Source organism: Labeo rohita, chromosome 7 (assembly GCF_022985175.1).
Source record: "Labeo rohita strain BAU-BD-2019 chromosome 7, IGBB_LRoh.1.0, whole genome shotgun sequence".
Lineage (NCBI taxonomy): Eukaryota > Metazoa > Chordata > Actinopteri > Cypriniformes > Cyprinidae > Labeo > Labeo rohita.
The window spans coordinates 8,589,905-8,614,155 of NC_066875.1; the positions used below are offsets into that span (position 1 = coordinate 8,589,905).

Genomic DNA, 24,251 nt, shown 5'->3' on the forward strand with positions numbered 1-24,251 from the left:
AAAAATTGTCTATTTCAGGGAGTATTTCAGGGATTCATTAATCCATTATTTAACTATTCCTTTAACCTGTATTAAGAGTGTCGGCAGTAAATTCCCACGCTTGCTCAATCCGTGTGCAGCTCATGACGCAAATGAACTCTAAAAAAAAATAGGACAAGCTGAACACTATAGGCTTTATAATTCCCCACCATTCACTTAAATTAAAATAATCCTACATTTAAAAAACACAAATGGATGTTTATTTTGAGCGACGGAACACAAAACAGCAGCAGAGGATGGTGCTCTTCTTTCGAATGTGTCCTTTTTTAAACGATTCTTTTGAACCGATTCATTGCAAAGAATCATTTGAACCGATTCGCTTAAATGAAACTTACCTAGCTCTAGCGCTCTGACATGAGCAAGCAGAAAGTTTCATTTGAGTGAGTGAGCGGAGGATATGGGAGGAGTTGACGTCTCCTAAAAACATCTCGAGCACTGTTACTCTCTGTCTGAAATGTTACACTTACCGTAACACCGAGTCAGTACGGTGGAATTAAAAACAAGTGCGTCTCCACTATGTTTACCATCGGGACTGTCACTTTAGGCACAAACATGGGCAGAAGACTCGTTTAGGTTTGTCCTTCGTCACCACCGATATCTTTAACGCCCTGTTTGGGATTAATTTGGAATAGTTGGAGACTTGTAGCGATTGTCTAGATGGAAGAAGAGCCGCTATTGACTGGCAGCATTAACCGGGGTTCAGGTGATTATGGGTCACATGATAATGGTCAACATTATCAACATGAAGAGTCACCAGGATCAAGACGACAGTCCTATTCACGGAATGACGATTCGTACCGTGAACACGAGGGTACGTATGTATTCAGTCAACAGACTGACCTAAGACAAGTGTCCTGATTTAGCCTTTAAAACTTTTCCGTAAACTTGTTCTGCTGTTTTGTAGTTTACTCTTTTTCTCTGTGTGAATTATGTAATATAAGTGCAAAGGTTTATCCGCTGTCTTTGTGAGGCTGGTATCACACCTCTATTTGGTTTCTAGCTGTCAGACAAACACACCATTGTCTTCTTATTATCTCTGCAGGTCAACTTTGATTTCGGACATGTTGTTACTGCTTTCTTGCATGTATCAAATTACAGGTGGAGATAAGAGCATAAATACAGCTAGTATACCTTAAGTTTTGCAGGGCAGATAGATAAACTGAAGATGTATATTCATTGTTTAAAGTTCAGTTAATACTTGTCTAATACAGCTTTTTTAGCAGAAACTGGGTGTTCTGAGTGGATGTGAGTAATGAATCTTGTTCAGACTTGACATAAAAAGTTCAACTCAATACAACTCAAATATTATATCAGGCTAACCTGAATGTCTGGTTATGTTTTAGTTTTTGGCAAGTTTACTAACTTTACAGTGAGGTTTTGTTTGTTAACAGTGTTATCATGAACTAACAATGAGCAGTATTTCTACAGCATTTAGATCAAAAGTTGTATCTGTTAACATTAGTGCATTGTGAATGACTATAAACATTGATTTTAACTAAAATGATCAAAGATTAATAAATGCTGTAAAAATATATTGCTCATTGTCAGTTCATGTTAGTTATTTTATATTCATGTCAGTTGTTTTATATCTCCAGTGCAAGCGAAAGAAAACTTTCAGTGGTTCTTTGCAGTTCCACTTAGCATTATCACTCAAGGATGGTTTGGGTTTGCTGGCTCATGTCCTGTTAAAATGTTTAAAATATGCAACATTTGGAGCTTGAAACATGTCTGCATACATAAAATCAGAATATTTTTTTCAACTCAGAGTAGAGGTACAGGTGATAGAATGATCCAAGTCTGCACCAGATTTTGCTCTGTGAACAGTTAAATTAAGTGCAGTATGGGGATGATTTTTGTGGAGCAAAGTCCACAAAGCGCTTTGAAAGTGAAAGCATGAACAAATCTCACAACTAAAAAGGTTGTTTATTCATGTGATTTTCCTGTTACACAGATGCAGATGCAGACCTCTATATCCAGCAGGCAGTTGTATTTATTGAAGATGCAATTCAGGTTCTTTTTTTCACAACATTTTTGTATTTTTATATTGATTGAATGAATGTGTAATTTCCCTGTTTGTGCTCTTTCCTACAGTATCGATCCATCAATCACAGGGTTGATTCTGGGTCCTTACGGTTATATAGATGGTATTATTCCAAAATATGTCAGTGGTAAGCAGACAATTTATTTTTTCAAAATCATAATCAACAGGACATATCACAGTCTGAGAGCCTTGATTTTAGTCATTACTCAATTTTGACAAAATGTGTTGGTACTCTGTTTTTTTTTTTTTTTTTTTTTTTTTTTCATCACAGTGTACTGTAGTTTTAGCCAGTCAGTGGTTCTCAGCTGGTGAAAACCATACTTAATGGTCTGATAATACGGTCTGACTGGTACACCTAAGAGTTGACAAAATTAACTTTTAGCAGATATATACATTTTAAGTCTTTTCAGGGCTTTTTTCAAATTTTTACTTGCCCGGTCAAAACTGGCCCTACCACAAAAAAATTAAATAGTTGCTGTTACCATTGTTTTTGTCTCATGTTATCTTTTATTTTAATAAATAAGCTTATATGACACCAAAAGTTTACATACTAAATAAAATTGTACAGTTATTTTTTTTAATTGTACAATTGTTTTAAATTATTATGAATATTTTATTAAAAATGAAAAGATGCTTTAGGGAAAAATAGCAGACAGACTGAAAGAACGCAAACAGTCTTTGTCAGCAGGTGGCGCTTATGGAATAGAGGTGATGTTACGTTTCTATGGTTACCGCTGTAAACAGCAGCGCTGTGCTTATGAACGCTACTTTAAATACCATATCATACATGGGCAAATGAAAAGAAAACGCCATGTAAACTTTTCTTAAAGCAGTCAGTTCCCCTTACAGATACATTCAATATTTCCAATATTCCGTGATTTTGGTCTGTCTGCTACAGTATTTTTTTTTCTCTTTGCGTTCGTCTTCAGCGTCTCTGGCCTCTGTTAACTGATGTCTAAAGAGTTTGTAATATTTCCAGACACATGACCTTTTGAAAGAAGATTGCATGAAGTTTGTGTGCAAGCCTGGAATAAGAGATTGGCTGAAATATGTCCGGTCGATTGGTGCATCTGTCTCCACTGTATAAATTAAGTATGTATCGATTGTTGTTAAAGCTACAAAGCTAAAACGTTTGTAGGCTATTTGTCCATCTGAGACCCGTCTCTCTGTGATCGCTTGAAATTTTAAATGATCTTGGTTAAAAAATACGTGAAAATTATAAACCTTCGTGATGACGCGTCCCGAGCGTCTTTCATGCTGGCCCCGGGCCATCAGGCATTTTTTTTTTTTTTTTTTTTGAAAAACAAATAAAAATTATTGAGGACAATCTATTTAGTCAATTTCAATGGACAGCATCAAACCTTGCAAACGTCACTTTTTTTTTTTTTTTTTTCCATTCAAGGAGCCTTTTTATTTGGATAAAAGTCACAGTAAGGAAGAAAAAGTCATTTGGGACAATCCCTTCAGTATTCCCTTCAATATTCCTAAAACACTCATCTTCCTGTGCCTAGTGGAAATATTTTAACACAGAAAAGAAAACTAAGATCACAAAGTCATTTCATAGTTCTTTAAGCTTAATTCACAGAACATTGTTGTTGGATTGGATCAGACATGTTGTCAATTACCACAGAAAGGTTAGACTTATCTCTTAATTTGTAAAAATAAAACTAAATATGAACTCACATTTTATATAATATACAATAAAATAACAATAATAAAACACATTCAAAACTCTCATTCTAGAGGGTTTAAAAGCAGAAATATTCCTTGTATTTTTGTTACAGTGCTTGTATTCATTTTTCCGTACAAAAGTTAAGTTGTCCATGTCATCTTTCTGTGGCTTGATTACTGTTCTAGGCAGAAGAACTGCTACAGTAATTATGCATTACCAAAACTTACAGTTACATCATGTCCATTTTTGGTACTCTTGCAAGGTTAGAAATTAAAACCTGCCAAATGTGGGTGAAAAACACCCATGCTGGGTAACATATATAAATTCAGTAGCCAATTTGGGGGGATGTGATTTTTTTTTTTTGCCTCATATAGAGAATTATATTAAAGCACTCTTTTTCTTTCCATCAGCGCTTCGTGTAACTAGTTTACTGTTTTCCTCAGCACTTGAAGACAAGAAGCCACTTTTTCAAACTGTTCTCAGATGACTTTTTCCATATCATTATACAGATGCCAAAATGCCCTTTAGCATGTTTATTGCACTGCACTGTATCAGTGTAGTTTTAAAAACATTTCTCATCAATATACTGATACAAAGGCCATGCGACATTACATTCATTAAATTCAATGCTGGGGTATAATTTTGTTATCATGGTCTGATATTTTAAGGCATTATTTTCACTATTATTTTCAGATGCCTTGGGATGAGAATAGGTTCGCATTTTTTAAATGGCTATCAATGAAAGAAAGGCTTCAATTCTCAGTACACTGACTTTTGTGCAGTTTTTTTAAATGACAGCTTGTCCGCTAATCTTCAATTTGTTTAACATTAGACATTCATTTTGGAGTAAGTTATATTTAGAAATTAAATGCTGTCACAAGTTTTTTTTTTTTTGTGTGTGTGTGTGTGTGATTTTGATAATCCAGTTAATGTCCTTGTTTTGGCTATTAGAAGTTCTAAATGGCCAATAACTTAATTTGCCATTTAAAACCTTTGTGTTTGTGTTGTGTTTCATGCAGAAGTTACTGTGTTTACTGACTTTACGTGGTCATGACAAGACGCATTAATCTCATATTAACATTTAGGGATGTCGAAAGTATCAATGCTAAAATGAATAGTGCCAGTCTGTCTGCAGTAACATTAGTCAATTTGGTACCTGTCTAACTGACAGATGGCTGCTTTCTAATGCTTATTAGTTTATTATCTTTATTAATAATTGTTAGCATACTTGACAGCATGACACATATAGTGTTGCATTGGACCCATAACATTTTATTTGACCTGTACCCTCTGGCTGCTTATGTAGTTACTTGCTTATTTTTGTCTCTGTCAGTATCAGTTTCACAACCTCTCTCTATCTTGAAGGGGTCTGGGATTTATTATTGCTGTTGTACTGGCACTGGCCTTCATTGAGAGACCCTCCTCTCTGACGTATACCTCGGACATTCGTTTTAAACCCCAACCCTGGGAGCCACCCTGTGGACTGACAGAGGGGATTGAGATTGTCTGCCTTTGTATCTTCATCTTAGATGTCACTGTGAAGGTAGAATCCAGAAATATTAATTTGATTATTGGGATAGCACTTAAAGGGTTACTCCACTCCAAAATTAAAATTGTGTCATTAATCACTTACCCTCATTGTCGTTCCAAACCAATAATAGCTTTGTTCGTCTTCAGAACACAATTTAAGATATTTTGGATAAAAGCCAGGAGGCTGTTTGACTGGCCTATTGACTGCCAAGTAAATACCACTGTCAAGGCCCAGAAAAGTATGAAAGACATCGTCAAAATAGTCCATCTGCCATCAGTGGTTCAATCTGAATTTTATGAAGCTACGAGAATATATTTGTACGCAAAGAAAATAAAAATAACAACTTTATGCAACAATTTGTCTCCGTGGTGCCATTTTGAAGAGTTACCACTGGACGCAAATAATATTGCCACACTGCAAGGATACGTCTTCTACATTTATTTACGCTTTGAATTGAACAAAAACAGCGTACGTAGTTTGCTTCCAGTGTACAGTGGGTACGGAAAGTATTCAGACCCTCTTAAATTTTTCACTCTTTGTTATATTGCAGCTATTTGCGTAAATCATTTAAGTTCATTTTTTTTCCTCATTAATGTACACACAGCACCCCATATTGACAGAAAAAACACAGAATTGTTGACATTTTTGCAGATTTATTAAAAAAGAAAAACTGAAATATCACATGGTCCTAAGTATTCAGACCCTTTGCTCAGTATTTAGTAGAAGCACCCTTTTGATCTAATACAGCCATGAGTCTTTTTGGGAAAGATGCAACAAGTTTTTCACACGTGGATTTGGGGATCCTCTGCCATTCCTTCTTGCAGATCCTCTCCAGTTCTGTCAGGTTGGATGGTAAACGTTGGTGGACAGCCATTTTTAGGTCTCTCCAGAGATGCTCAATTGGGTTTAAGTCAGGGCTCTGGCTGGGCCTTTCAAGAACAGTCACGCAGTTGTTGTGAAGCCACTCCTTCGTTATTTTAGCTGTGTGCTTAGAGGCATTGTCTTGTTGGAAGGAAAACCTTCGGCCCAGTCTGAGGTCCTGAGCACTCTGGAGAAGGTTTTCGTCCAGGATATCCCTGTACTTGGTCGCATTCATCTTTCCCTCGACTGCAACCAGTCGTCCTGTCCCTGCAGCTGAAAAACACCCCCACAGCATGATGCTGCCACCACCATGCTTCACTGTTGGGACTGTATTGGACAGGTGATGAGCAGTGCCTGGTTTTCTCCACACATACCGCTTAGAATTAAGGCCAAAAAGTTCTATCTTGGTCTCATCAGACCAGAGAATCTTATTTCTCACCATCTTGGAGTCCTTCAGGTGTTTTTTAGCAAACTCCATGCGGGCTTTCATGTGTCTTGCACTGAGGAGAGGCTTCCGTCGGGCCACTCTGCCATTAAGCCCCGACTGGTGGAGGGCTGCAGTGATGGTTGACTTTCTACAACTTTCTCCCATCTCCTGACTGCATCTCTGGAGCTCAGCCACAGTGATCTTTGGGTTCTTCTTTACCTCTCTCACCAAGGCTCTTCTCCCCCAATAGCTCAGTTTGGCCGGATGGCCAGCTCTAGGAAGGGTTCTGGTCGTCAAAAACGTCTTCCATTTAAGGATTATGGAGGCCACTGTGCTCTTAGGAACCTTAAGTGCAGCAGAAAGTTTTTTGTAACCTTGGCCAGATCTGTGCCTTGCCACAAATTTTGTCGCTGAGCTCTTCAGGCAGTTCCTTTGACCTCATGATTCTCATTTGCTCTGACATGCACTGTGAGCTGTAAGGTCTTATATAGACAGGTGTGTGGCTTTCCTAATCAAGTCCAATCAGTATAATCAAACACAGGTGGACTCAAATGAAGGTGTAGAACCATCTCAAGGATGATCAGAAGAAATGGACAGCACCTGAGTTAAATATATGAGTGTCACAGCAAAGGGTCTGAATACTTAGGACCATGTGATATTTCAGTTTTTCTTTTTTAATAAATCTGCAAAAATATCAACAATTCTGTGTTTTTCTGTCAATATGGGGTGCTGTGTGTACATTGATGAGGAAAAAAAATGAACTTAAATGATTTTAGCAAATGGCTGCAATATAACAAAGAGTGAAAAATTTAAGGGGGTCTGAATACTTTCCGTACCCACTGTATATTCTCTAAAATGGCGCTATGGTGATGCAGGTGAGATTGTTAAATAAAGTCATTATTTTTATTTTCTTTGCGTAGAAAAAGTATTCTCGTCGCTTCATAAAATTCAGATTGAACCACTGATGGCAGATGGACTATTTTGTGATGTCTTTCATACTTTGCTGGGTCTTGACAGTGGTATTTACCTGACAGTCAATAGGACAGTCTCCCGGTTTTCATCCAAAATATCTTAAATTGTGTTCCGAAGATGAACAAAGCTTTTACTGGTTTGGAACAGCATGAGGGTAAGTGATTAATGACAAAATTTTCATTTGAGGGTGGAGTAACCCTTTAACATAGTTCACCCAAAAAGCAACTTTTGTCATTTTTCATCATTCAAGACTGTATGACTTAATTTCATGTGTGGAATAAAATTTTCAAGCTGCTCTTTTCTATTTTTGGTGAAGTATCCCTTTAACAGTTTATCTGACCACTTTAACTTTTACCATTTGTTTTGTAATGTTGCCTAAGTTGCTTAATATTATGTTAAGGAACATATTGGATATATTGTTTGTTTTGCAGGCTTATCTGATAGGATGGGATGAGTTTCGTATGAACAAATGGCTGATTGGTTATATAGTCGTAATTGCAGCATCAGTTATTGATTGGATGTTGAGCATTAGCATGGTGTGCAGTGAGGTGAGTTCATGAGAACTGTATTACAAAGCTGCTTATTTATTGTGCCTGTTTACAATTTAACATCATATAACAATATTTACACTTTGAAAGATTCCTGCACTAAAGAAAAAAAAAAAAAAAACTAGGGCTGCACGATTGACAAAAATCATAATTGTTGATTATTCCCTCGAAAATGTAATTGCGATTATTAATTACGCTTGTTACAATTTACATTTAATGATGTTTTGAATAGCTTTAACTTAACCTGTAGGAAAAACAACCCCATCCCCACACACACCCCCACATTTTAAGCAAGCAGAATAATGTACGTGGATTTTTTTTTTGTTGTTGTTGTTCATTGTGCCTTTGAATAATTAGATAATTGTGGCATCTGTAACTGTAATCATGATTAGAAATTCAATTAACTGTGCAGCCCTAGTAGAAACTGTTTTCAATAAATTTCACAAATAATTACAAAGAAATGGCAAGTAGTATTAAATTAAATTTAAGATTGAAACACTTTTAAGTTAAATGTGACAATAAAGTAATACATCAATAAACCACTCTTATATGACATAAATATACCTCTTTATGTAGTTTAATTAATTAAATTTCAGAAGTCCCCACATGTGATCTGCCAAACTCTGTTGTCAAAATAAAATGTTCTTATAATGCACAAAATGCAAGTCAAATTAAATTATTAATAAACTAAAAAATTCATTTCATGTTTTTTCATTCATTCTTTTCATTCATTCAAAACTCATAATTTACTTAACCTCATTTAAAGAGCAGATCAAAATTAAAGTTTTAATCCTGCCCTCCATTGTCACATGAATTAATTTGTATAAGCACATCAAATACGATATGAGGGAAATTACGGTCCGTTGATTGTAATGTTGCCTTGTCATTCTGTCCCACAGAGTTTAAGAGTCAGGAGACTAATTCGCCCATTTTTCCTCTTGCAAAACTCCTCCCTTATGAAGAAAACTCTAAAATGTATCAAGAGGACTCTTCCAGAAATAGCAAGGTAATCTCTGTAATAGGGGTTTTTCCCCATAACAGCCTGCATTTAATTCCTTATTTCTACTTCTCAATTTGTGTGCAGTTCTATTCTAATATTCTAATTCAAAAATGATGACAGTAAACAATAACCAGAAGTGTTTTCTTTGTTTTTTGTCTCTTTCTGTTTTAGTGTTATCCTTCTTCTAGCATTACACCTCTGCTTATTCACCATGATTGGAATGCTGATCTTTGCCAAATCAGATGTAAGACGTAATCACACCCTTATCATATAATTTCTTTCAATACTTCTATGGGCCCACTTTTTGATTTAACAAACCCCTGACCCCAAATATTACATTTTGCCACATAACTAAACCCTAGAATTTGTGCTTTGGACATTAATGATACCTCAGTCCAGTTTGTGGAAGAGGGGTGTGCTGTTAATTTTCAAAGCAATTAGATTAAAGACTTCCACTAGGCAGACAATAAAATTGGCAAAAAACTCTTAAAGACCTATGTTAAAGGAGGACCCTGAATCATATCTAGAGACCAGAATATAGAGGCTTGGGTGTGGGGTCTTTTGACATGAGCCAGTAAGTGGCCACAGAGCAACCATGCAAATCATTGTACTAGAACACCATTGTAACCACATAGCTGCATACTGAATTCCTCAGAAACCACACAGCATTCATCTACATGCTCAAGCATCCTGGCAGCAATTTTTGCATAGGCAAAACACCGCTGACGGAAAATGTGAATGGGTTTTTAAAAGTCTTAATTTGCCCTTTCACAATTTAAGGCTCTAAAAAGTCTTAAATCAGAAATCCTAAAATAAAGTCTACAAATATCTAAACCTCCTTAAATAAAACATTAATTTGAGATGCAAATGTAAATTCTTAAAATAAAATGTAACAAAACTGAGTGAGTTTATGATTAAAACAAGAAGTCTATCTGTCAAGTGGGTATGAAAACTTTTTCTGCTTTGAATTAAGGTGATTTTCTGAGCCCACTGGCAAAAACTGTTCTTGTTTAAATCAAACTCACATCATTCACTCGCATCAATATTGAAGTGTTACTAATACAACTTTTTTTGGCCTCAGTCCTAGTCCTAAAAAAGTCTTAAATAATCTTACATTTACCTCATAAAACCTGCAGAAATCTTAAGTAATGTACTAAATGTGCAATCTGCAATTGTCATTTGTCTGGTAAAGGGACCTTTACCAAATGTACACCTTTACATTTAAATTAAATCATTTAGCAGATTTACCAAAGTGAGTTGCTACAGTTTACTGAATAGATGTGTTTCTATAGGACCCTAAGAAGAATGGAGAATGGGAAACCTACTTCAAAAACCTGCCAAAGGCCCTGTCTTCTCTGCTAGTGCTGCTAACGACAGCCAATAACCCTGACGGTACGTCTTCAATTGACTGTAAATGTTGTTAAAGTCTCTTAGGAGGTGCAAATCTCTGAATGACTCTAAGTTTTAGATGGTCAGTGACACAGATGACATTTTGGCATTGCTGTGTCGAATTCTCAGTCATCTTTGGCTCATTGCAGTGGAGGCTATGAGTCATTGGCTTTAACCACATGACATGTCTTGTGACTTGTCACAACATTCTGTTAAACTTTCACAGGTATCTGCATTCGTTTTAAATGTGAAACTGCCTACATTGGCCCACAACGTGTCTTGTAATCTGTGTTCATCACAACATGTCTTCCTCTCTCAACAGTCATGATTCCCGCATACTCTCTGAACCGGGCCTATTCTATATTTTTTATACTCTTTAGTGTGTTTGGTAAGTTTTAATGGCATTCAGATCAGTTACATATATGCTGCTGTTCAAAAGTTTGGCATAATGTTAGATTTTGTAATATTTCTGAAAGAAGCCTCATAATTATTTGTGAAAGATAATGTGACTCTGAAGACTAGAGTAATGGCTGCTGAAAACTCAGTTTTTCCATCACAGGAATAAGTTGCATTTTAGAATGTATTCAAATAGAAAACAATTATTTTTATTTTTTACTCTATTTTTCATCAAATAAATGCAGCTTTAGTGAACGTGAATTCTTTCAGAAAAAAAAAAAAAAAAAAAAAAATAATAATAATAAAAATAAAAAAAACAACATTTATTTATTTCAAACTTTTGACTGGTAGTGTGTGTGTTTGTGTATATTTATATAGTCAACATTTTAAGTGGATCAAAAAAGTTCATCAAAGTTGTCCTAGTTTTAGATGAAAAGTTTTAATCCATTTCAAAAGTTTTAATCCACTTCAAATGTTGACTACTGTGTATATACTGTGTATATATATATATATACACACACAGATGAAATCAGAAGTTTGCATACACCTTGCGGAATTTGTAAAATGTTATTTTACCAATATAAGAGGGTTCATACAAAATGCATGTTATTTTTTATTTAGTATGGACCTGAATAAGATATTTCACATAAAAGACGTTTACAGTCCACAAGAGAAAATAAGTTGAATTTATAAAAAAAAAAATGACCCCGTTCAAAAGTTTACATTTTACTGTTTACACTTTTTGCGATAGCTGTCCCTTGTTTGTCCTGAACAGTTAAACTGCCTGTTGTTCATCAGAAAAATCCTTCAGGTCCCACAAATTCTTTTTTAGCATTTTTGTTTATTTAAACCCTTTCCAACAATGACTGTATGATTTTGAGATCCATCTTTTCACACTGAGGACAACTGAGGGACTCGTATGCAACTATTACAGAAGATTCAAATGCTCACTGATGCTCCAGAAGGAAACACAATGCATTAAGAGCCGGGGGGGTGAAAACTTTTTGAATTTGAAGATCAGGGTAAATTTAACTTTTGTCTTATGGGAAACATGTAAGTATCTTGTGTAGCTTCTGAAGGGCAGTACTTAATTAAAAAACTATAATATTTAGGCAAAATAAGAAAATGTACTAATCTTCATTCTGTTCAAAAGTTTACACCCCTTAATTCATTGTTTTTTTCTTCTGAAGCATCAGTGAGCGTTTGTACCTTCTGTAATAGTTGCATGAGTCCCTCAGTTGTCCTCAGTGTGAAAAGTAGATCTCAAAATCATATAGTCATTGTTGGAAAGGGTTCAAATACTCAAAAATGCTGAAAAAACAGAATTTGTGGGACCTGAAGGATTTTTCTGAGAAACAGCAGGCAGTTTAACTGTTCAGGACAAACAAGGGACTCATTACTATCACTAAACAAAAACAAACAAACAAAAAACACAGCTGTGGATCATCCAGGTAACAACACAGTATTAAGATTTAAGTGTATGTAAACTTTTAAACAGGGTCATTTTTCTCTTGTGAACTATATGTAAATGTCTTTTATGTGAAATATCTTATTCAGGTCAGTAGTAAATGAAAAATAACATGCATTTTGTATGATCCCTCTTATTTTGGTAAAATAATTAACATTTTGCAGATTCTGCAAAGTGTATGTAAACTTCTGGTTTCAACCGTATATAACTTGCATTCATAACTCTTCACCTGTGTTAAACTGACATTATAATTTCTTTTTTTTTTTTGTTTCTTTCCTGTCAGGAACATATTTGTTAATGAATCTAATGACGGCTATTATTTATAACCAGTTCAGGGGATATTTACTGGTGAGTGACAGTTACGTGACTTACATTAGACATTGTACTTAGAATTTGGTGCTTGTTTGCTTAAGGAATAGTTCAGTAATCTATATTCTGTTATTATTTCCAATCTCACATGACTATTTTTTTTTCCATGGAGCACAGAATGTTTTTTATAATTTCCAAGCTCCTCTGTTCCATAAAACAGCACTGACCAGGGTCAGCCAAGCTCCAATAATGACGAAGAAAAAAAAAAAAAATTCCGTATGACTCTGTTTTTCTAGTTTTTTAAGATTTACCATTGCATGGAAAAGAGTAGCCTGAACATTCTTCAAAAATTCCTTGTGTTTTGGGAAATCATACATCTTCGTGACAAAATGAGGGTCAGTAGTAATCTGTTCCTGTAATTATTGATGGTATCATCTGTATTTTTAGATGTCAGTTCAGACGTCTATAATCAGGAGGCGTCTGGGCATTCGGGCTGCTTTCGAGGTGCTATGCTGTCCAGGCCGAGGGCACACTAGCACTCAGTCTGAAGGCCATGTGTAAGATCCAGTCCTCATTTTAGTCTTTCTTATAGCAAACATTCCCTTTATTCATGTCTCTGATGTGGTGTTTTATGCCTTGTCACATGACTTTTCCTGTTGCTGCTCAGGGAGCGAGTGGCGGTGAACATGTTTCTGCAGGTCATGAATAGAGTCCACATGAAGTCTTACTGCAGACAAGCTATCATTAAGGTCAATACGGATTGCAGAATAGTGTCTTAAAGTAAATATTGTGTGGCATGGATGTTTGCTTTACCTGTTTTTTTGTTTCTTCCAGGCTGCTCAGCAGTTCCCAGACGGCTTCATTAATGGCGAAGCCTTCCAGAGTCTTTTTAATGAACTGGATAAGGATTTTATGAAAGAGGTGTGATCATCTACTTTTGTGGATCAGTTTATATTACTATTTTTGAACATTTTGTAATAATTGGTAAAAATTATTATTAAAATCATTAGGAAATGGTTCATAGCAGGGTTGCACAAGTTAAGTTTGGTTTCCTTGCATTTTATGATTTAGGATTTGAATCAGAATGACAAAGAGATTTAGCTGTACTGAAACTCAATGCTGTCACAAAATAAGGAACTTAATTAGTCAAATGCAACAACAAAACAGGCAAGAATAGATAACTGTTTGAAGTTTGCATCTTGTAAGTTGGCTTCATTTTGTTTGGCTCCATTTAAATGAAATTACGAGCATTCTTTAAAATAGTGTGTTCTTCAAGTATGGTCTAAACAGTTTAGTTAAATTCTTAAAATAATGTATAATAAAAATAGTATTATAATATCATAAAATGTAATATAATATAATACATTTATATAATACATATAATTAAGTGTAATAAAATGAATACAAATCTTCTACTGAAGAAAAATCTTCTACAAACATTGAATATCAGTACCATATAATTTTTCAGGAAATGCCCCACGTTTTGTGTTTGTTTAGGTTAACAGGTCATTTATATTGAAAATGGAGTTTAAAATTAAACTATACTAGCAGCAGAGTTTCTTTGAATTTTTATTTAAATTTGATTTTACGTCTCCAGATTTAGATTGACATTTAAAGACAATCTTAGTTTAATTCTGGTGTCAACAGATGTATTAACTCTTCTATTTTTGTCTTTTCCTTGCAGCATCCACCAAAACCAGAGTATAGTTCTCGTGTCCTACAGCAAATCCAGCATGTCTACAGTCACTTTTGTATTACTGTGCTGGGGAACGCTGTCGCTCTTGTAAATGTCATCTGTATCTGTGTAAGAAACTGTATTTCCTTTAACTTGCTTTGATTATCATATACGTCTCCTTACATTAAGAACGTTACATACATTTCCAGAATTCAGTAGATTAACAGGGTTTTCCAAACTGGTTGTTCACCACCTAGTGGTTCATGATGAAGCTGCAAGAGGCTCTTGAGATAGACGTGCCATATTAAATGGGATTGAATTTAAATACGTAGGCTTTAATATTCAAGTAATCAATTGTATCACTTCACTCTTACACAAACAAGTCATTAAATGTATTTAAACACTGATCACAGATTATACTTTTATATAATACTGTGAATTCTACAAATGTAAAAGTGCTTATACTCCCCATAAACACTTACAATTCATAAAATGAAAAATTAGTTTAATATTTATATTATTAATTTTATTTATTAAAAAAATTACATCTGAAATCAGATCAGAATTTATATTCATAATTTAGTTCACAAAAATAGATTACAAAGTCTATGTAGAGCACAAATTGTGCCATCTTGTGGATAGCGTGTGCAAAAAACACAATCCGTGTACCGAGTAATTGTTTTGACTCTTTGAATCTTGAGTTCACCTCTGATATCTGTTATTGTTTTTTTTCTGCAGACTGTCTTGGTTCTGAATTCAGAGAAATCTACCTCAGAGAAAAATTACTTCTATATGGAGGTGACTGTCTCATGCATTGAAAATAATTTATGCCGCTGTAATAATATAATTTCATATACAAATATTAGTGGTTGGTTTGATTGTAGAGCAAAATCCTAAACTTTGTGTTAAATCCTTTTGCTGGTTAAAAAAAAAAAAAAAAAAAAAAAAACGTTGATATATATGTGTTTTCTGAATTTTGAGTGTTTATGTAAATATTAATGTAAATATATTTCTGTCTTTTAGATCCTCAACTGTATTTTCATCCTGTACTATTTAATAGAGATGTTGCTAAAAATAGTGGCTTTTGGTTGGAAAGGTTACCTGTCTTACAGGAATAACATTTTCGATGGATTCCTCACTGTTCTTCTTCTGGTAACATTTTTCCTATGTATTTTTTGTGATATAATGCTATTTACACAACAAAAAATTATATATATTTTTAGATTTTTTGTCTTGTGTCCAGCCCAAATATCTAAAGAATCTTAAATCAAGAAGGATTTTCTAGACAAGTAAAAAATATTGTCTTGTTTTCAGAAAAAAATAGACAAACAAGCAAAATAATCTGCCAAAGGGAGAAGAAAAATAATCTTGTTTTCTGCTTGGAATAAGATTTTTTTGCTTACCCCACTGGCAGATTATTTTTCTTGTTCTAAGCAAAAACTTGCTTAATTTTAACTGGAAACAAGACAATAATTTTTACTTGTCTAAAAAATCCTTCTTGATTTAAGAATTTTTTGAGATTTTGGCTGGAAACAAGACAAAACTAATCTAAGTAAGAACATTTTGCAGTGTAAAATTATTATTAGGAATTATGTGGCATGCATAGCTGTTTAGGTGGCGAAGGCAATAACTGGAGCAACATTGTGTTTTGCTTTTATTCTCAACAGGCAATTCAGATTGCCATATTCATCACATACAGGATTCCTTATAAGGAAGTGTGAGTGTGTGGAATTTACAATCATAAGATCAATTTGAAGAACAAACTGCTGATCTCTTGTCTAAATGCTTCAGTCTCAACTACTATAAATGATTTATCTTAACAGGGATCCGATTACACAACGTTGGATGACTTTGTGGGAGATGGTGCGACTGGTCAATATGTTGATTGTTTTCCGTTTCCTCAGGATAATTCCAGAAATCAAGGTTGGTGACGGGCTTCTTACATTAATAACTTTGGATTTAAATGCACACAAGGTACAATGATGCTTAGCTGTGCTAAACTATCATACTATCTATCTATACAAACACATGCTGAATAGATAGACTCCACATTAATCCTTAAATATTAATCCCATATTTGAAACCGATTCACAGAAGCAAGCATTTTTTCATATAATTAGCGTAATTGGTCATACCATCTGACATTAAAAGAGCACTAATGAATGCTTTGTGCATGCTTTAGTTGATGGCCGTGGTGGCCAGCACTCTCGTGGACCTGGTGAAAAACTTACGGGCATTTGCTGGCATTTTATTGGTGAGTGAACACACTCGTTTTATATAGCAGTTTTATGATTGTTGATAAGGTTGGTATCTATATTGTACATTTCTCTGATGTAGGTGGTGTACTATGTGTTTGCTGTTCTTGGTATCTGGCTTTTCCAGGGAGCTATAACCGCTCCATCAAACATGAGGTACTGTTCATCAACTGCACATTTAAAGGCATAGTTCAGCCAAAAATTAAAATTTTGTCATTGTTTACTCACCCTCATGTCGTTCCATACCTGAATGAGTTATTTTGAAGAATGCTGATAATCAAACAGTTGATGGTCCCCATTTAAGGAGAAGTCCATTTCCAAAACAAAGATTCACATATAATGTACTGACCCCATTGTCATCCAAAACAGTCATGTCTTTCTTTCTTCGGTCGTAAAGAAATTGTTTTTTGAGGAAAACATTTCAGCATATTTCTTCATATAATGAACTGCTATGGGTCCCCGATTTTGAACTTCCAAAATGCAGTTTAAATGCAGCTTCAAACGATCCCAAATGTGGTTGTAAACAATCCCAGCCGAGATAGAAGGGTGTTATCTAGTGTAACGATCGGTTATTTTCAAACAAATAATACAGTCTATGTACTTTTTAATCTCAAACGCTCGTCTCACTCTGCCTAAACTGTTTTTGTTCCGGGTCATGACAGTTAGGGTATGTCGAAAAACTCCCATCTCATGTTCTCCCTCAACTTCAAAATCATCCTATATCGCTTGGTTTTTTTGTTAACGGTGTTTGATCATCTTTGCTCATGTTCACTTTGCAAAGACTGTGTCGGTACTTTTGCAGTGATGTAGGATGATTCTGAAATGATTTTTGAAGTTGAGGGAGAAAATACGATTGGAGTTTTTCAACATACCCTAACTGTCTTGAGCCAGAGAGCAAGGCAAGACGAGTGTTTGAGATCTTTTTTTGTAATCGTAATTTTTTGTTCTGGAAGTGAACTAATCCTTTAACAGGAAACAAACATGTAGTAAATACTGTGAGATAATATTACAATTTAAAAGAACTGTTTACTTTTTTAAATTTATTTTAAAATGTAATTTATTCCTATGATTCCATTACTTCAGTCTTCAGTGTCACATGATCCTTCAGAATTCTGCTCAAGAAACATTTATTATTATTTTCATAGTTTTGTCATCTGAGCCTGTTCTCTCTCTATGTACTTTTCCTTTCAGTCTAATCACAAATTCCACCATAGAAAACAAAACGGCGGGTCCCTTCAGCATGGATTGTGGCACTTTTGAACAGCTGGAGTACTGGCCAAACAACTTTGATGATTTTGCTGTAAGTTGCACAGAGGTCTCTGGGAACTTGGTTTTTAAGCAGTTCCCAGAATGCTATAACAAGCACATATGAGGAATAACTAGTCAGCAGATTTGACCACATTTGCAAGGCTTATAGTGTTAAATTGTGTTTTCAGATTTTTTTTCTAATACTATTTTTAAATTTGAAAGTTGTTTAGATTTTATACTTCTGTTTTGTTTTTATATATTTGAGTATTTTTGGTCTCACAAATTGTACATCATTGAACTCCTAATGAAAAATAAATGTAACTGTATTCTTCCTGTCATGTTTTTTCAGTCCTCTCTTATCCTGCTCTATAACATCATGGTGGTAAATAACTGGCACGTTTTTACGGATGCATACACCAGATACACTACAGAGTAAGCTAGACGCTCTACACAAAGACACCTCTATGTTGTCTTTAACATGTTTGCTTTAACTAAACAGAGTTTTGTAAATTTGTACCCATAATTCTTCCATGTCAGGTGGTCCTTGGTGTACTTTGTGGCATGGTGGTTGACATCTTCAGTCATGTGGGTCAACCTATTTGTAGCTCTCATTTTGGAGGTATGTAGATTGTTTGGTGAAAATTATTCTTGACTGAGCATATTTACTTTCTTAGTACACATTTCTAATCTTACTGTGAATGATTAATCAAAAATATTGTGGTCTTATTTTTATGACTGAAATTTGATAAACCGAACAAATGATCAATAGCATGGTTTTTTTTTTCCCAAACCAGTTAAGCACACACCCTGCCCCGCAGCTGATTGTAAAGATTTCACTGGTTATGTCAGTGACAGTGCTGATTGCCTACACAACACTGAAACCAATACTAACCTTAACCTCAGTCTTAACAACAGTGGTAGCACATCCTGTTAGATAGCATTACTGTTTGTCATGACCAGGTCTTGAACTGAATCAAAGTCTGACCTTTTCTTGACAGCCCAATAAATCTGTTTCTAAGCATGCTATGTAACCTTGTTTTTTTTTTCTTTGTTCAGAACTTCACCTATAAGTGGGACCGCAGTAATGCTCTTTCTGTTCAGGATGTGGAGCGAATTGCCTATCAAAGCACTGTGCAGCTTATTTTCAGGTATGAATAAAGCATTTGAAAAGCTCCCATGAGTGATCCTAGAGACATGGGAGAAGATGTGTCACGTTATTTTACTAAATTTTACTAATGTGTCACGTTATTTTACTAAAAATAGCCAAAATGAAAATTCTGTCATTAATTACTCACCTTGATGTCATTCCAAACCCCTTAAGATATTTATTCATCTTCAGAACATAAATTATTCTTGTTGAAATCCGAGAGCTTTCTGATCCTGCATAGACAGCAACGCAAATGGCATGTTCAAGGCCCAGATAGATAGTAAGGACAGTGATAAAGTAGTCCATGTGACATCAGAGGTTCAACCGTAATTTTATGAAGCTACGAGAAAACTTTGTGCACAAAGAAATCAAAAACAATTTTATTTAACAATCCCTACTTTTCCATGTCAGTCTTCGCTGCACATTCAGGAGAATACCATGAATAATCGGTACACATTATTTTTGAATCCCACAGTGTTGATCCGTATTGTGTGATATGGTAGGAAAATCTATTTTTGTAAAAGAAAATGGAAGCATTAATGAATGGTAATGGAATGAATACATGTTAAACAAATGATTACAAAACACTTGGTATTTAAGCCTTTATTTTTCCAGTCCTATAGCCTGTTAGTGATTTATAGTTTTATTTTGATATGTAATGTAATGTCTTGTGTGATTTTATGTGCACAAGCGAGTACACCTTAGCTCTGATACTTGACAGAATTTGCCGTAGGCTCTTCTGCTCAGTATTTCAGGCTGTGTTCTGCTCTTTCCTCACAGCTTTCCCTCACATTCCTCTCTGATTAAGGAAGGGAAGGGTAATGATTTAATTTAGTGGAATGTGGTGTGGTTTATCCTGCTGTTTATCACGCCTCAAAATCAAATACAAATCTTAATTTCCTAATATATAGTATTTCTGCTATTTCTTTTCTTATTTCTGTTATTTGCCTGGATCAACATCCTTTGTTGGTCCTGGAACAACATTCCAAACCGACAATCATGTCCCAAACTAGGGGTGAGCGGTATGGCAAAAATATCATATCCAGGGTATCTACAGAAATTTTAAAGACATTTAATGCACATAATGCAGTTGAGGTCAAAAGTTTACATCTCCGTTTCAGAATCTGCAAAATGTACCAAAATAGTTATTTCACTTAAAAGATGTTTACGTATAGACCACAAGAGAAAATAATAGTTTGTAAAACTATTTATAAAAATTACCCCATTCAAAAGTTTACATCACCTTGATTCTTAATACTGTGTTGTTACCTGAATGATCCACAGCTGTGTTTTTTTTTTCTATTCAGTGATAGTTGTTTATGAGTCCCTTGTTTGTTCTGAACAGTTAAACTGCCCACTGTTCCTTCAGGTCCCACAAATTCTTTGGTTTTCCAGCATTTTTGTATTTTTGAACCCTTTCCAACAATGACTGTATGATTTTGAGATCCATCTTTTCACACTGAGGACAACTGAGGGACTCATATGCAACTATTACAGAGGGTTCAAACGCTCACTGATGCTCCAGAAGAAAACACAATGCATTAAGAGCCGGGGGTGAAAACATTTTGAATTTTAAGATCAGGGTAAATTTAACTTATTTTGTCTTCGGGGAAATATATAACTATCTTCTTTAGCCTCTGAAGGGCAGTACTAAATGGAAAAAAATATGATATTTAGGCAAAATATGAAAAATATACACATCTCTATTCTGTTCAAAAGTCCCCCCCCGGCCCTTAATGCATCAGTGAGAGTTTGAACCTTCTGTAATAGTTGCATATGAGTCCCTCAGTTGTCCTCAGTGTGAAAAAAGGGATCTCAAAATCATACAGTCGTTGTTGGAAAGGGTTCAAATACAAAAAATGCTGGAAAACCAAAGAATTTGTGGGACCTGAAGGATTTTTTCTGAACAGCAGGCGGTTTAACTGTTGAGGACAAACAAGGGATTAATGAACAAAAATCACTGAACAGAAAAAAACACTGCTGTGGATCATTCAGGCAAGAACACAGTAGTAATGTACACAGTATTATTTTAATTATAAACATGCCCGACATACACATGACTTTTATTTTGAAATGACTAGTTCACTCGCTCCAAACCTGTACGTGTTTCTTTTCTGTTGAACAAAGAAAAGATAATGTGAAGAATGCTGGTAACCAAACGGTTGACGGGGGCCACTGACTTCCATAGGATGGAAAAAAATAATACTATGAAAGCTACCGTCAACTGATTGGTTACCAACATATCAAGAAGAAACAAACTCCTACAGACTTTGATAAAGTGGAAAGTGAGTAAATGATGACACAATGTTCATTCTGGCTGAACTATACCTTTAATTGAGAGAGAAATTATAGTTTGGTTGTTTAAATATCTATATTTTTTTCCGTCCATCTTCAGAGAGCATGTCCAAGAGCCGACAGAAGAAGAGTTACTAGCTCAACTACAACAACATCCTCATCTTCACCTCTCCTGGTGACCCTAAACTCATCCCCCCTCACCTCCACGTCACAGGACGCCTTTAATACATAATTACACCAAAACACCCAGAATCCTCCAGGACTCCATCACGTCTGTGTAGGCCTCTTGTTTACATATCCATCCATTTTGGAGGGCCTGTTTCCCATTATAGGATCTGTGTTGCTTCAGGTTGGCCTGGGAAAGGATGTATGTGTTTTTAACAGAGCGGCACACAATTAATGTTTGGAGGAACTTCAATTTATAAAAAGGCTTTAGCTCTAGGCTTTTTGTTTAATGCTCAAGACAACCTGTAAATTACAGTAGTGTGCATGATATAGTACCAATACCACAGTTTTTGATTTACCCTAATATCAGGAAGAAATTCATTCTTTGAGTTTGAAAGTTTTTTTTTTTTTTGAGAAACCAAACACATTGTCATCCTGCGTTTTATGATATCCACATTTTTATTTATTTTTTGTAAGCCTGTTACAATCAAAAAACAATCCATAGATTGGTTTAAAAATCATGGGAACAAAGGGACATAACTCATTACTGTGTTAAATATTTTTAGCTGTGTTTTTATTATTTTGTAGATTCTTTATTTTTGACTGTGCCATTATGTTTGTTCAGTGCTTTTATTTATGTTAGATTTTATTGTAGATTTTACAAACATCTTTACAGGTGAAGCTTTCAAAAACTGTCAAGAAATGTTCCAATCTTATTTCATTCAAAAAAAAGGGAAAGGTTGTTTCTCATTACTGTAATGTGAAATACAATTTAATTAAATCAGTCATTGCATCCTGACAGGAGGATTGATAAGCGTTTTGTATTATAGTAAATTTAATAAGTAACGTTCTGAATTATTGTCATGACATAATGCAAAAAAAGAAAAAAAAAAGAATATTGGTACAAACTAGACTTCTCTTGATGCAAAATCATATTTTTACTTTGGATTTTGGGTGTAATGTGTTCCTGACTGTACGTCAGTACATTTCAGTGACTATATCCAGTCATTACTAGGAAATTTTTCATGTTTTCAATATTATCAACAGACAGTGTTTTTCTGTAATCGACACAGTTGACTGAATATTTGTAAAAATTGAATTTACACCACTGTATTGTGTTCTTTCTGTTCTGAGAGCAACTTGTATATTAAATGTCTGTTAAATGTCTACAGGCAAATTAGGTTTATATCAAGTTAGTTTTCTGTACCATGCTTCATATCAAAACTAATTTAGATGACATGACATATAAGAGGCAGAAATATATTTATTATATTATAATTTTTATGTTATATTACAATTTTATTATAATTATTTTTATATTTTCTTCTTTATTTTATTTTTAATTAAAATGTAAGTAATTTTGTAGTATTTTATTCAGTTTTATAAAACGTCTATTCAGCTTTTATACATTTTTATTTCAGTTTAACTTTTAGTTATTTTACTACATCAAGTTAAATGAGATGAGAAATGAAAACGAGAAATGTTGCATTCATTTTTGGTCATTTTCGTTTCATTAATAGTGTGATAATCCTGATAAGAGGACCACACAGGTTCATACTGTGCTTAAGGTTTTATATAAGTGTCTAATTCCCAACACAGTCTATTTAGCAAGACCATTTTATAGGCCAGTCGGAAACTCCCAGGTGATTATACAGACTTCCTCAGCCTCCAGAAAAGTAGATCAACACTAAAACAAACACACACTCTCTTTGCACTGATTTAGGGGGCTAAACATACAAACACAACCTCTTACACAGGGTATGTTTTCCCAAAACAGTTGTTATGGTCTGCCTGACCTTGTGTTGAAAACACATCAGTGACTGCATCCACACACAGTCGTTCACCTCATCTTCCAAACAAATACACAGAGTTCCCTTCCACTGTTTGTTTACTTTTCCTTTAGAAGTGTTGTCACTTTAGTGAGGGTTTTAGTAAGAATTTCTTATAAAGCTATTTTTTTTTTTCAAAATCTCTGCTGTTTTTTCTGCTGTAAAATAACTGTTTTCTAATTTCATATATTTAAAAATTTAATACATTCTTGAATTTTAAGCAACAATTACTCGTGTGACATTACATTTATTCAGCAAAAGCACATTAAAATTGATCAAAAATATTTCTATTTCAAATCAATTATGTTCTTATTTAATCAAATAAATCATAAATGTAATCTTGGTGAGCATAAGGACTTATTTTAAAGACATTAAAATTTTGCGTATGTATCACACAAGTTTATCAACTGTTAGATTAAGCACTTTTAATCTGTGTGTGCCATGTGCATCAGGGCAAACTGTGTCAGTGACCAAATAGGTAGTGGTACGCTTAATTCAAATTCAAGAACAAAATGTTGAAAATTGCTTTACTACATTCAAATAGTTTGAATATTTAACCTTTATCTTAAAAAAAAAAAAAAAAAAAAAAAAAAAAAAAGATGAATAATGTGATTTTACATTTTTTCTTATTTGTTTATTTATTTATTTATTTATTTTTTTAATAAATATTGTTCACATATTTACCATTTTAACAAAATTTCTGACATGACACAACTTTCCCCTAATGTGGGGCAGTTGTATCCCCCAGTATCCACTGGTTTAGTCATGTTTCTAAGGCTTGGTGTTATAGGTGCTTCCTTTTAACTGCCAGTTAGGGTTAGGGTATTTGTTTTCCAAATTCTCTTTGCCTATATGGACAACTTAAAAAGTGGCACAGCTTACCTCACTGGCCCCTGTATATCATTATGGTATGTTTGTGACCTACCTTATTTTACTAGCCATGTGAGCAACTATGGTTATACTATTTGTGAATGATTTAACATG

General features: G+C 34.5%; 1 protein-coding gene across 1 annotated transcript; it reads left to right on the plus strand.

Annotated features, from left to right (window-relative positions):
• The first annotated feature begins 363 nt into the window (after positions 1 to 363).
• Positions 364 to 22,689, plus strand: tpcn2 (two pore segment channel 2). Its single transcript, XM_051115581.1, has 25 exons — positions 364 to 850; positions 1,991 to 2,049; positions 2,131 to 2,207; positions 5,118 to 5,295; positions 7,975 to 8,091; positions 8,991 to 9,097; positions 9,263 to 9,335; positions 10,384 to 10,483; positions 10,803 to 10,868; positions 12,628 to 12,692; positions 13,101 to 13,210; positions 13,321 to 13,402; positions 13,488 to 13,574; positions 14,338 to 14,457; positions 15,067 to 15,126; positions 15,352 to 15,480; positions 15,996 to 16,045; positions 16,152 to 16,251; positions 16,511 to 16,582; positions 16,666 to 16,739; positions 17,775 to 17,883; positions 18,181 to 18,263; positions 18,369 to 18,450; positions 18,888 to 18,979; positions 21,374 to 22,689. Exons 1-25 carry the CDS (start codon positions 697 to 699, stop codon positions 21,450 to 21,452), a joined length of 2,325 nt encoding a protein of 774 aa, XP_050971538.1. The 5' UTR covers positions 364 to 696; the 3' UTR covers positions 21,453 to 22,689.
• Positions 22,690 to 24,251: the final 1,562 nt, after the last annotated feature.